This window comes from Camelina sativa, chromosome 11 (genome assembly GCF_030686135.1).
Source record: "Camelina sativa cultivar CO46 ecotype springtype chromosome 11, ASM3068613v1".
Lineage (NCBI taxonomy): Eukaryota > Viridiplantae > Streptophyta > Magnoliopsida > Brassicales > Brassicaceae > Camelina > Camelina sativa.
The window spans coordinates 15,048,053-15,061,982 of record NC_141890.1 but is presented as its reverse complement, the minus strand read 5'-3'; the positions used below and the strand labels follow the sequence as shown (position 1 = coordinate 15,061,982).

The 13,930-nt window shown below is 36.3% G+C and overlaps 2 protein-coding genes and 1 pseudogene across 2 annotated transcripts; 1 reads left to right on the top strand and 2 right to left on the bottom strand.

The window, feature by feature from the left end:
* Positions 1 to 1,857: 1,857 nt before the first annotated feature.
* Positions 1,858 to 2,622, top strand: LOC104728032 (cytochrome b561 and DOMON domain-containing protein At3g59070 pseudogene; annotated as a pseudogene).
* A 4,185-nt stretch (positions 2,623 to 6,807) lies between these two features.
* On the bottom strand, positions 6,808 to 10,032 carry LOC104728031 (uncharacterized). Its single transcript, XM_087472435.1, has 5 exons — positions 9,666 to 10,032; positions 8,061 to 9,633; positions 7,780 to 7,992; positions 7,608 to 7,707; positions 6,808 to 7,512 (listed from the first exon to the last, which is right to left on the bottom strand). The coding sequence occupies exons 1-5, from the start codon at positions 10,030 to 10,032 to the stop codon at positions 6,808 to 6,810; spliced, it is 2,958 nt and encodes a 985-aa protein (XP_087328561.1).
* Positions 10,033 to 11,747: 1,715 nt separating this feature from the next.
* Positions 11,748 to 12,477, bottom strand: LOC104728030 (protein SRC2-like). Its single transcript, XM_087471311.1, has 2 exons — positions 12,157 to 12,477; positions 11,748 to 12,065 (listed from the first exon to the last, which is right to left on the bottom strand). Exons 1-2 carry the CDS (start codon positions 12,428 to 12,430, stop codon positions 11,866 to 11,868), a joined length of 474 nt encoding a protein of 157 aa, XP_087327437.1. The 5' UTR covers positions 12,431 to 12,477; the 3' UTR covers positions 11,748 to 11,865.
* Between the last annotated feature and the right edge of the window lie 1,453 nt (positions 12,478 to 13,930).

Sequence of the window (13,930 nt, the reverse complement as noted above, 5' to 3'; positions counted from 1 at the left end):
ATTTGAATGGATTTGAAAGTGTAAAATAGAAGCATCCAAATCCAAGGATAAAACATGTTATTTCAAAATCCATATGTTTTGATTTTTAGAATTTACAATTCCAGATGGATTTAGAAATCACCTCTCCAATAACAGCCCCTAAGAGTTGAACACAATTTAGCGTTTTCAAGTTGCAGCCGCCTTTTTCTTCAGCTACTTATCTAGGAAGAACTTTAAAATCATTATCGCTTCGTCTAACTCCTTGAGCTTCAAAGCTTTGGCCGAGTGGATGGACGGAAATTTGTGAACTACGATTTATGTTTCCATGTTTTTACCTTTGTTTGTCGTGAGACCATTTGTATAGGTTTAAAATATTTGGCTGTAAACCTGAACTGTTTTCATTTTTAATGAAATACTAGGTTTTTACCCGCGGTACACCGCGGGACTAAATTATAAATTATTGTATTTTAAATAATAATTTTTAAGATATTTAGTTTTCAAATTCTCAATTAATTAAATTTTATCTAATTAATTTACAATTTTGTTTAGAATGCTTTTTCTTCTTCTTACATTTTATACAATTTAGAACTTAATTACATTATATTTGTTATTAGATAGAATATAAAATTTCAAAACACTTAATTTTGTTTTCTATAATTAAACAGAGGTATATGTCTATATGGTATGATAGTGTATATTTTTATGTTATACAATTTTTTTATTTTTTGGAATATTAAAAAGTATGTGTAATATTTTGTAGTTCATATACTAAATAATTTATAAGTTAATTTTCTAAACTATCACTACAAATCTATAGTATATGAAATAAGCTAATAGTTTTAGTGTTGGTTCTATAGTCCAAACCCGTCATGCTAGGCGGATCACGCAACATATTTAAAGATTTTTAATCTGAAAAAACTCATCTAAAAGTCACTTTTTATCAAATCGGTTAACGGGTTTACTTTCATAGGTTTACTGTAAACTTCTTCATTCACCTCTTTATAAAATAAGAAAATAAAATTTGTATACATTTGCAATTACGTTTGTTACCTTTTAAAACACTTAGTTTCTATAAAAAAAAATCGAATATAAGTAAAGTTAATTTGTTTATTAAATTAATTATTTAATACCAATGGTATCCTTGTAAATAAGTGTCAACTTCAAGATTTATTTTATAAATGTCTCCAAAAATGTATATATTGATATATTGATATACACTTTTAGCAAAAGGAAAAATATGTCCTATGATATACAGGGATGATGCAATAAATTGTGAATTCTGAAAAACTACAAATATTTTCATTTATTTTATTTGAAAAGACTATAGTTTTATCTATCTTAAAACATATAAGATTAACGTATAGAATTTTTCTTTTTAATAGTTTAAAAAACATCAGTTTCATTTTCTAAATAATATAAATCTAACGTTTTAAAGAAAAAATACAAATGTGGCCGAAAGAAAAAGAAAAAAAAGCAATCCACAATACTAGTGTAGTTGATAGTAATTTTTAAAATAATTTCCTTTTAGAATTGCTACTGAAAAAACTTATAAATAAAAGAAAAGGAATATTCAACAGGCCTTTAGTTGCAATTTTTGAAAGAAATCGTATTAGATAAAGCAAAGATGTCAAACGATTTTTATTTTTTGGATTAATGAGGATTCCTTATAAGATATGGGCAAAAAAAAAAGGACACAAGATCGAAATATGGAAACGTAGTCCTAAGTCCTAACGACACTAGGACGTGGATGAAACTCGCTATAAATATTGCGGAAATAATCGAAGTTTGTATAGCACTCAAACATCATAATCTCTTCTTCCAAATTCGTAACCCAATTAGTGCTCTCCGATAATAACCACAACCATAATCATCATCATCATGTCTTTGTTTTTAAGAGCCGCTTTAGTCGTTTTGTGTTGCATGTTTGTGTTGATTCCATCTTTTACTACAGCAGCAACAGATCAAGGACTTCATGCTAGATGTGAATCTCACAGCTTCAAAAACGGAAAAAACTTTAGCTCTTGCACGGATCTTCCGGTGTTAGACTCGTTTCTCCACTTCAGCTATGCTCTAGAAACCGGAGCTCTTGAAGTTGTTTACCGTCACGCCAATCTAGAGTCTTCTAGTTGGATCGCTTGGGCCATTAACCCGACTAAAACAGGCATGTTAGGTGCTCAAGCTATTGTGGTTTACCGTAACTCAACTTCTGGCGTTATGCGTGCGTATACTTCCTCCATTAATAGCTACGCTCCTAGGCTTCAAGAATCTCCTCTTAGCATCCGCGTGACACAAGTATCTGCTGAATATATTGATAGGGAGATGACGATATTTGCAAATTTATTGTTGTATCCTAACACAACCGTCGTGAATCACTTATGGCAAGATGGCCCGTTGAAGGAAGGAGATACACTTGGAATGCACTCAATGAGTGGAGATCATCTCAAATCTATAACTTCTTTGGATTTGCTTTCCGGACAAGTCACATCCACAAAATCAGTTGACGGAAACATGTTGTTGGTAAAACAAATCCATGGAGTTGTAAATGCATTGAGTTGGGGAATTCTCATGGCCGCAAGATACACTACAAGAAAACAGTCGATTTACGATGGAAGAATACATCGCAAATCCCTCGCAAATCGATAATAGCGAGGGATTTGCGGGACACGCGCGTTCCTCGCAAATCGCGTCTCGCAAAATGGGTAACATCGCAAATCTTTCGCAAATTTTGGGAGGAACATTATTCCTCGCAAATCACACACAAATTGCGAGGGAATAGTTTTCTCGCAAACGACACGCAATTTGCGAGGGATTACCTTCCTCGCGGATTTAACGCACATTGCAAGGGATTGTTTTTCTCGCAAACGACACACAATTTGCGAGGGATTACTTTCCTCGCGGATGTAACGCATATTGCGAGGGATTTGGTTCTCGCAACTGTGAAGCAATTTACGACGAATTTGTTTCTAGCAAATACGGTGCAACTTTGCCATAGTACATCCCTCGCAAATTGTTGTGCATAAATTAAAAAAAAAAAGAACATAATTGATATTTAATTTAAATCATTATGTTTGATATTTTGTTCTGAATTTAAAATTGAGAAACAAAATTCTAAATAAAATAAAGAACAGAACTGAAAATCGAGAAATAAAATTCTAAATAAAATTAAACATTAATATTACAAAAAGAAGTTGTGTTTTAGTTTTTCCCTCACAGGGGACATAGTCAGCGAAAAAAGAGTTTTTAAAAGGATTGAGAGAGAGAGGTCACGTTTCTGGTCCCAGTTTGGCTACCAGTTGCTCCTGTTTCACCGGTGTTGCTATATGGGTTGGTGCCATCTGAGATAGTGCCCTCTGGGTTGGTCGTTTGTTGGTTCCGGAACTTGGCAGCAAACTCAGGATCTTTTTCGGCGAGGTAATCGAAGTATGCATCGTAGCTATGCATTCTTTGTGTCTGGGTTTGGATAAACTCCTCAGCTGCAGCAAGTTTCTGAGCCAATATAACCGGATCATTAGCTGGAGGCGGAAGTGGTGGACCGCTACTGGTAGAGGACGCTTCAAACTGCAGCGAACCAACCCCAAAAATCATGTTTTTCTTCTTCGGAGTAACCTAACAACAAAACAACAAACAAAATCGAGAGTTATCACATACAAAACAATCGAAGATATCACAAAACAATTGCAAGTTATGACATTCAAAATAATCACAAGTTATAACATACAAAACCATCAAAGATATCACATACACAAGAATCACAAATCATCACAAACAAAACAATGGCAACAGTTCAACCATAGAGTATTTAAAACGAACAGTTCAAAACAATGATAAGAATTCAACAGTTCAAACAAAACAATCGCAAGATATCTTAAAATCATTAGAAATACAATCATTAGTAAACTTAACAACAGAGTTCAACCATCATTTCAACATAAGAGTATTTAAAAAACCAACAGAACTACAAATTTGAAACTTACCTCAGTGTAAATTTTGTTTTTGATATGAATGGGCACCCCACCAGAAGCAGAACTCTCTCCATTATCTCCTGTACACAGCTCAGATTCCAACTCTTGAATCTTGGACGACACCTCATTGAACACGGACTCGGACTTGCCATCAGTAAATGAGCCATCCTGTTTTCGATGAGTGTCTTCTAAGATTCGTAGGAAATCCGGAGTTAGCTCACCAGTGATCTCAAACTTGAAATAAAAAAAGATATTGATTAGTTAACAAATAGAAGAGTTCAGAAGGCATAATTATAAGAAAAAAAAAAAACTTAACGAACTTACATGCTTTCGAGCCCTTGCTTTAAAGGACGTTTGGTCTGAACGGTGCTTGTATATTCCGGTGCCATCCGGATCATGATAGCGAGCATTCCGACTGTGGTTGCTCTTGATTTCTGATTTTGGATCAAGCCAATACCGAACAAGACCAGCCCATACTTAAGGATCAATCCACTGTGGCTTTGCCTCATCACCTTTAAGCTTCCACTTTAACTTCCACCGTGACACTTGATCACACATCCTGTCCTTCAACTTGTCCTCAAACTCTTGCCTCACTCTATCGTTTATGCAACGGTCCCAATTGTATATTTGCTTGGAAAAAAAAGGATTAGTCTATATTTAATTAAGGCAAAGAAAACATTGTAAATAGCAAACAAAGAGACTTGACTTACCGCAAACGTTTCATACCAACGGTCTACCACTGTAGTTGGTGTCTTTGTCCAATTGGCATGGGGCTCTTTGAAATCTCTTTCAAATATGCTTCGAACAGTAGCCGCAACAGAGGAGTCTTGGTCAAACCTTCAAAAGAAATACTCTTTCAGAATCCATACAAATACAACTTTTTATTTATATTATCAAATTAAAAACATAAAACAAACTTACCATAGAGTTCCTGGAGGTCGGCGAGGATCTAGTTTAGTTAAACCAGCTCGTCCAAGACTATCGAGTAACTCCTCCAAAGTCAGGTTGTTGAGACGTTGGGACATGACTTTAGAGGAGGAATGCGCGGGTTGAGATGCAGTAAGGTCAGGGTTCGACGCATTGCCACCATGCGAATGAGATGGTGAAGGCGTATTAGAAGGAGGTGTCATAGGTAGTGGTTGCGAGTTTGCACGGCGATTATTGTGAGAACCGGGGTTTATGTTGTTAGAACCAGAGGGACCGCGACGATTAGAAGCAGTGGGAAAGGTTAAACCTTGATCCGTCAAGAATCTTGTCTAATCATTGCCTCCAAATATCTATAACAAAAAAAAATTGAAATCAAAATTAGTAATTTATAAAAGTGGTATTATCAGTAACATGCATAGATCAAAACCAAATCAAAATCGAAATTAAAAACAAATTAGGGTTTACAAACGAAATTAGGGTTTATACAAAACAAAATCAAAATCAAATACAAAACGAAAATGAAACGAGATTAGGGTTTGTAAAAACGAAATAATAAACGAAATTAAATCGAGATTAGGTTTCTACAAAACGAAATCAAAACCAAATACAAAACGAAATCATAATTGGATTAGATTAGGGTTTATACCTTTCAGACTGTGATTGAAGAAGAAGATCGGAAGACGAGAGATTAGGGTTTGCGATTGAAGAAGATCGGAAGACGAGAGAAGCAGATCGGAAGAGGAAGAAGACTACGGTTTGATCGGAGGAAGAACCAGATCGGAAGAGGAAGAAGACTAGGGGAATTGATCGGAGGAGGAAGAACCAGATCGGAAGATGAAGAAGATAGTTTGATCGGAGGAGGAAGAACCAGATCAGAAGAGGAAGAAGATGGTTTGATCGGAGGAGGAAGAAGAAGATTAGGTTTTGTTGGCGACTGGTTTGAGCTTCGCTCAAACTCGATTGAGTTTGTATATATAAACTTATTGCAGCCTCGCAACTATGTCGCACTTATTAAACATTGCGAGAGATTTGCGAGGCTACTGGTGTTTAGGGTTTACTAATTGCGAAGGATTAACTAGAACGACTCGCAAATCCCTCACAAGTACATAAATATTGTGAGGGATAAGCTAGACTCCAGTTGTGTGTAGGGTTTACTAATTGCGAGGGATTAACTAGGACTCCTCGCAAATCCCTCGCAAATACTTAAATATTGCGAGGGGCTACCTAGGGAACTCGCAACTCCCTCGCATTATTTAAATGTTTAGGGTATAGGTTTGCGAGGGATTAACGAGGAATTTGTGAGACCGTGCAAGAAACTCCCTCGCAAATACTTAAATCTTTTTTGAAAAAAAACAAGAAAACCACAATTGCTCAATCAAATTCATCTTATTAACTACTATAAATTCCATTATCATCATTAGAATTTTCTCCATCATCAGACAATTCAAATTCTTCTAATTCAAGCTTTTCTTCAAATACATCATCAACATCTTCTACTTTAGGGTTTAGTGGATCATCATGTTAGGGTTGATGATTAAGTTGTGTTGCAACTTGAAATATGTTAAAATTTCCATTGCAAACATATCAAAAGAACATGTTATCCACATTGATACACAAAAATCCATTGCAATGTGCAAAAGCTTAGGGTTTGAGCATTTAGTGTTTAGGGTATATAATTTGCGAGGGAGTAACGACGTATTTGCGAGAACTGGCAAGATTTCCTCGCTAGTCACTCTCAAATCACTAGCAAATCAATCGCAAATCCCTCGCAATGTTTAAATGTTCAGGGTATAGTCGTAAGTCCCTCGCAAATAATGTTTAGGGTATAGGCTTTTGTGAGGGACTTACGACGACCTTGCGAGACCTTGAGCATTCACTCGCAATTCCATCGCAAATTGATAAATCTTTTTTTTTTTAAACAACATAAAACTACAATTGGTCAATCAGATTCATTTTCTGAACTACTAGAAATTACATTATCATCATTAGAATTTTCTCCATCATCGGACTCTTCGAATTCGTCTAATTCACCCTCTTCTTCAGAAACATCATCAACATCTTCAACTTGCCTGTTTTGTGGATCAATAAGGATAACATCTTCTGTTGACATGTTTGGAATGGAAATTTCACCGATCCTTTCTTGTTGCAACATGACTTGATCATCAACTAACCCGATTATACGGCCTCGAGGATTAACTTTAATGACTGATAACCACATTTCACGTCTTGGCCTTAAACGAGGATAGGGCAGAAAGCTCACTTGTTGTGTTTGCGATGCTAGGAGGAAAGGATCAAATTTGGTGTATGATCTGTTCGCATTCACATCGACAACTCCCCAATTATTTACCCACACGCCACGGGCTGATGGATCGTACCAGTTACACTTGAAAAGTACGCATCTCAGATTCAGAAGGCCTGGATAATCAACTTCTAATATTTGTTGCAAAACGCCATAGAAATCGCTATCACCAGCTTGTACATAGATTCCATAATTTGATGTAGCTTTGCAACTTCCGTGTGCGTACGTATGAAAAGTATAACCGTGAGTAAAGTACATCAGAGCAGTAGTGATCTTCGCTCTTGGTTCTTGAACGAGCTCATGCCACCAAAGAGGCAAGGGTTCATTTCCACATCCATTCTGAACCTATATAATCAAATAAGATATTTAGATCATAAGTTTATTTAAATTTTAAACTATAATACATATATAGTTTAAATTTATTATATATCTATACTTACATAGTATTTTAACCAATTAGCGAAATCCCGCTCTTTGTAAGCCTTATAGTCAGATTCTTCTAAATTAGGATATGCTTCACGAATCTGCATTTCAAAAAGTCTAAAAAAATAGAGATTTGTTAGTTCGTTATCTTAGAAAATAAAATTAATTTTAGTTTTTAAAAAAGAATACCTTTCAAAAAGTTGAACATAATCTAGATTCCTCAAGATGTAATTGTGAGCTGCTCGACAATAGCTATGATCTTCCCACCAAACTTCCTTTAACTTTCCAGCAAGTCTTCCTATTTGAGCAAAGATATCTGGAACATCAGGAACATTATATGTAGGTGCAACGCCTCCGTCATCATATCGTCTAGTACGTGTTTTCTTGGTTCTCACGGTGGGGCTAAAGTAGTATAATGTGAAGTGAGACGTTTCCTCGGTTAAACTCCCGACGACTATCGGTCTGGAAACTTCACTTCAGATTTAATCCACTCGAACAACACCTTCTTAGCCTCTGCTGACAATCGAAATTGGGGTAATGGTAATTTCCCATCTCTTGTAAGATGTAAATCGATCCTTGCGCATATTTCCGCCAAATCCAACCTAGATCTCCTGCTATCTTTTGTTTTACCCTGCACATTCAGAAGCGTAACGATGAAATTATCGAAAATTTTTTTCTCGATGTGCATCACGTCAAGTTTGTGCCGCAATAGAAGATCTTTCCAATATGGAAGCTCCCAAAAAATACTCTGCTTGTGCCAATTGTGAGCGCTTCCATATCCATCTGGCATGTTTGCTGGTGTGTGATAGTTACCCCCACGTTTACATGTTTCTTGAGCGTCATAGTAATCAATCTGCTCAAACAAATCATTTCCAGAGACATAAGTTGGTGGAGGAACACGCACAAACTTGTTCTTTCTAAAAAACTTCTTGTTCTTCCGGTACGGATGATGCAAGGGAAGAAACCGCCGATGACAATCAAACCAAAAAGATTTTCGCCCATACTTTAACTGAAATGCATCGGTACGATCCATACAATAAGGACATGATATTCTTTCGTGTGTTGTCCACCCAGATAACATTTCGTACGCAGGGAAGTCACTAATCGTCCACATTAGCACTGTCCGCATATTGAAATTCTTTTTTCGCGACGAATCAAACGTCTGAACACCTTCATACCACAATTGCTTCAGCTCATGAATCAGAGGTTGCAAGAAGATATCTAGAGCTCGCTTCGGATGCTTTGGACCTGGTACCAAATTACTCAAGAACAAAAATTTGCTTTGCATACACATATCTGGAGGAAGATTGTTTGGCGTCAATATAACAGGCCATAAAGAATATTGCCTCCCTGACATACCAAATGGACTAAAACCATCTGTACACAACCCAAGATAAACATTCCTACACTCTTGAGCAAAGTCAGGATAGACCGATTGAAAATATTTCCACGCCTTTGCATCAGATGGGTGTGTAATTTCTCCTTCTTGAGTAGAATGTTCTGCATGCCATCTCCTTGCCGCTCCAGTCCGTTTTGAATTGTATAGGCATTTCAATCTATCAGCAACAGGCAAGTACCACATACGTTTATATGGTACTCGTGTCCTTCCTTGAGTAGGCTGATATCTCGGCTTCCCGCAAAACCGACATTCCTGCAACTTAGCATCATCTTTCCAAAAAATCATGCAATAGTCAACGCACACATCAATCATTTCAGATGGTAATCCAAGAGTCGCAACCAAATTCTGTATTTCATAGTAGTTCTCAGTCGAGACATTATCATCTGGCAAATACTCTTTAATGAGTTTAGCCCAAGAATCCATGCAATTCTCATTTAAGTTATTATCAGCTTTAATTGTCATCATCCTAGATGCCAATGATAACTTAGAATGCTCTTCTCTACATCCATCGTAGATAGGTTGATTTGCAGCATCTAACATAGCATAAAAACGTTGTGCATCTACGTTGGGTTCTTCTGTATTATTCTCAGGAAATGCAGCAGTAGTTTCATGAAATGCATCATTAACCATATCATGAAATCTATATTCCTCATTATACCCATAAAACCATAAAAACCAAATTGATCAGATTCTTGATACCCATAATTACTAGGTTGATCAACAGCATAATTCATACTACTACTTCCAACATTACTGCTACAACGCTCTCCATGACGAAACCATACATAGTAATTTGGCATAAATCCTCTATTATAAAGATGCTTCTTCACTAGATTAAATTCCAAATAATTATCGTTGCAGCACTTAGGACACAGACAAAATATGGTACCGTTTTGACGAGCAAATTCTTGGTTTGTCGCCTGGTACATGAAAGCGCGCAACCCATCACAAAACTCTTTCGTCACATCACCGGTCTCCGGATCTCTGTGATTGTACATCCACCGTCGCAATGTGTATATCTCATGCTGCCCCTCTCCAAACATTATTATGGAATTTAAAAGTTTTTAGGCCTTTTTTTTGTAGCCGTTTTTTCTTTCACAAGATTTTTTTGGGTAGTAAGTGTTTTTATTGGAAGTGTTTTGTCTTGTGGTTTCCATGGATCATGAACTTGCTATTTATAGGCTTACTAAAAAATACTGCTATGGATTTGCTAGGGAAATTTGCAAGAGATTTGCGAGGGATATATAAATAATTTATTTACTTGCCGTCGCAATAAGGATACAACTTTAAATGTTAAATGGACCAATAAATAAATTCAGACGAGCGACTCTCCCAAAGCGCCTCTTTAATAAGTAACCTCCATTTTTTGCTTTCTCCGGCCGGCGCTGGTTTTCCGGCGTCGGTTGGCTTCTCTCTTTCTATTTAATTTGTTTCAGTTCTTTCTCTATATAGTTTTTGGTAATAGTTACGGCAATTTCTAATCGAAATATGCCTTTGTTCTTCACGACGATGAATCTGAAAAGTCAGATTTCGATGTCTTTATTCTTTTGTACGGACTGGATTTTGTCCTCAATGGCGTATTGGGTGGTATCGGGTTCGTGCGAGGCAGGATTTGCCTCATTGTGTCGATGTTGGGGTTGTAGTCTTTTTCAAATTCGCGTTGGTTCGGTGTCGATTCGATGGAATCGTGTTATCTTCCTTTACATAAGGTTTGTTTCCGGTGGACTCTCTCACCGGCGTCATCTCCGGTTATCAACCGATGAATCTTCTCCTAAGCAAAGAGTTGAAGATCTCATTTGGGTTTTTGATCCCGGAATCAATGTACTATCCTCTCCGCTTAAAGGAATTGACTCCCGCGATAGCCTCCTCTTCTTAAGGCCACAGTCCAATGATGGTCATCTTGATGTCCCTCCGTCACAAATTACAGGTCATATGAAAGGGGGATCCATGGTCGCTAACCGGCGTTTCGAAAGGCATGTTTCAAAACCATCACAAACAACATATCAAAATTTTCTTTTAATTATGGTAATGCAAAAAGCATTTAGGAGTCTCATAAGATGTTAGTTTTGACCAGTATATGAAGAGGGGACTTAACAGATTTTCTCTATTGCCTGTAAGGCTTTCGTTTAGAAAGCAGGGTTACTTCTACTTCTTCATCGAGATTGTGTTCAATTTCCTATATTTGTTTCAATGGTTGTACTTGATTGGTTTTATGTATCATGTAAACGCTTATGGTATAATATAATTGATTTGCCGTTAAAAAAAAAGTTTTACAAAATAGGTTATACATTAAATATAGGTTGGTTACAAAAAAACGTTATAGATTAATTGGTCAATCCATGGGCTATATGAATACGCTTAAGAATATCCCAAAAAATCTTAAAGAGAATATTCCAATGATTTATACAATTTCCTAAATGAAATTTTTAGTATTTCATGTATTTGTTAGGCATAAAAATATATTCTTAGGCGTAAAAAATAATAAAATCTTGGCAAATTTATCATACTTAATCGTAAAAAAGAATAAAATCTTGGCAATTTATCATACTTAATCGTGCTTTTCGAAATCTTATTGTGCAACTGAAAATAAAATCTTACCTAAGCACGGGTCATATTAAAAACTTTCACCAAACATGTTCAATAATTAAAATAAAAATAAACAACAAACATAAACATAAGCATTTCTCATGCATGTACCTATAGTATGGGTCCTAATCTGGTTGATTAAGCAAAAGCAAAACTTAGTAAAACGTTACTTACTAATAATCTTTTTCATTTTCAACCAACATTTGAAAACACAAATCTTAATTAAATTGTCCATTATTGATGAACACTATTATTTAATTGCCATTAATAATACTAATTATAGCCTTGCTTCATTCTTCGTCGGCAGACCTTGGTATCCATAATTCGGTGGCGGTGGAGGCGGTATGTAACCATAAGGTCCATACACTTGCTGACTCGGAATAGCCCACGTTGGCGCCTGGTGGTAACCGTGACCAGACAGAACATGTGCCCCATTGAACCGGTACGAGAAAGTCAAATGACCTTTCAGTTTCTTCGACGTAGTTTTCACCTGATACGTCACAAACCTCATGCCATGGTTGTTACTATTACATGTTTGGAGATCAAGAGATCAAGTAGCGAGACTTCAATACTACCAATACCTTTATCACCGAGGATTCGTTTGGAGAACAATCTCACGACGAGTGTCAAACGACCTTCAAGGGCTAATCTCTCGTTGACAAAAAATTTGATAGCGTGATTCCAATTAGGGTTGGATCCACCAGAGCGATCAACAGCAGTTTTCACCTTCTGTTTCTTTCGGTGTTTGTCGCCTTCAAGGGTTATGACGGCGTAAACGTTCATCTTTGTGATGTAGTTGACATGCTTAAGATCACTTGCGGAGTTGATGTTAAGCTCTAAGGTGAGATTTGCCATGACTTCGAGCTTCCACGCAAAGACGATATTAGTTAATCAGACTTTAGTTTATAAAGAAGTTTCCACTGTTTTTAAGTAAATATGATTACTTCCCCTTCAGGGATACGGTTCCTATATCTATGGGTTGCAGAATTAACAACTAACGTAACAAACGTAGAAGGACTTAATCAAAAAATGAAATAGAAAAAGGAAAATAAACACGTTAAAAGGACTTGGTCATTCTACTTCCAACTTTTTTGGGATGTGATTATGTGAAAAGTATAAGAATGAAACATTTTTGCGTAAACATATAATTAACTAAATTATTCAAAAAAAAATAAGAATATCAAATATAATTGTTTCCGCTAATCTCGGATTAAGTTATATATAAATAAATCATTTTAGTAGATTAAAAAAAATCCAATTTCTAGTAGTATGATACGGTAATGGACCAGCTATGATCGCGCTTCATAGGTACAAAAATCGCTTTTTCCAATATCCAAATGATTAAAATTAATGGTCATGATTTAGTTTCATAGACGGTCAGAATTTATCAGCGAGATCTGACTCGGGCAATGTAGATCCGAGTTTTTATCTGTTTACAGTGAAGATTGAATGACGTTTTTACATTTTAAGCATATGATTATAATATTAATAGCTTTGAGACGAATGACATGGACATGTGATTTTTTACAAAAGTATGTTATGTTTTGTGCTTATGGTTTGTTGTTTTGTAGGGATTCAGGGGGAAACGAACTATTTCCCCCCAAATACTATTATATCTCGTTGGATGGAGGCCGAATTTTGGCCATGAGCTACATATCTTCATCCACTTTGATTGATCCTTATTTTCCTTCCTCCTCTTCCTTCCCCCAAAATCAAAAGTTCTATACTTATATCACCCCGAGCCTGAATTGCATCGATTTAGCTGGTGAACCACAGACTAAACCATATAAACCCGAAATTAAACCAATAAAGACCTGATTCCTCACCGAGTTACGATCCATGAATCCACAAATCCCCAATTTTCAACACGAACTCTAAAATCGAGCTTTGGCATTGTTCTTTTTCTTTCTTCATTTCTGGTTTCCATTACCGAATTTGAGCTTCAGAATGAGAAATATATCAACAAAGTCGACCGGATCATCCAGTTCTTGTGCGAGATGAAGAGTGTTCGGTATGCTAAAGAGATGTTGGTGTGGGGAAGCAGTTGTAGCCTTGATCTCGATATCTGATCCCAATCCTTACCGGAGATACTACCGTTGTAGTTTTGGTGCAATAAATAAAGTAAATGTTATGCTTTTATCCTCTTATTTCATGGTTTTGGTTCTAATAATTGTGATATTGGTAGCTTCGGAACGAACACACGTTCAAGTGAATCGATGAAGCTTTGTTGAATGAGGTAGATGAATTGGCTACGAAGAATGTTGGACTTGAGCAACAGCTGAAAGAGCTTAGGACAGAGAGTTGGAGTTTGAGAAGATGGTTTATGAGAAGATGGAGAAGGAGGTCTTGGAGAAG

Bases quoted from the DNA above. Each gene is read 5' to 3' on its own strand.
- LOC104728030 (XM_087471311.1), bottom strand. From the start codon at position 12,430: ATGGCAAATCTCACCTTAGAGCTTAACATCAACTCCGCAAGTGATCTT. The intron at 12,066-12,156 runs GTATTGGTAGTA...GTGACGTATCAG, and splicing joins ACGAATCCTCGGTGATAAAG to GTGAAAACTACGTCGAAGAA.
- LOC104728031 (XM_087472435.1), bottom strand. From the start codon at position 10,032: ATGTTTGGAGAGGGGCAGCATGAGATATACACATTGCGACGGTGGATG. The intron at 7,708-7,779 runs GTATTCTTTTTT...CTATTTTTTTAG, and splicing joins TATGTTCAACTTTTTGAAAG to ACTTTTTGAAATGCAGATTC. The intron at 7,513-7,607 runs GTAAGTATAGAT...TTGATTATATAG, and splicing joins CTAATTGGTTAAAATACTAT to GTTCAGAATGGATGTGGAAA.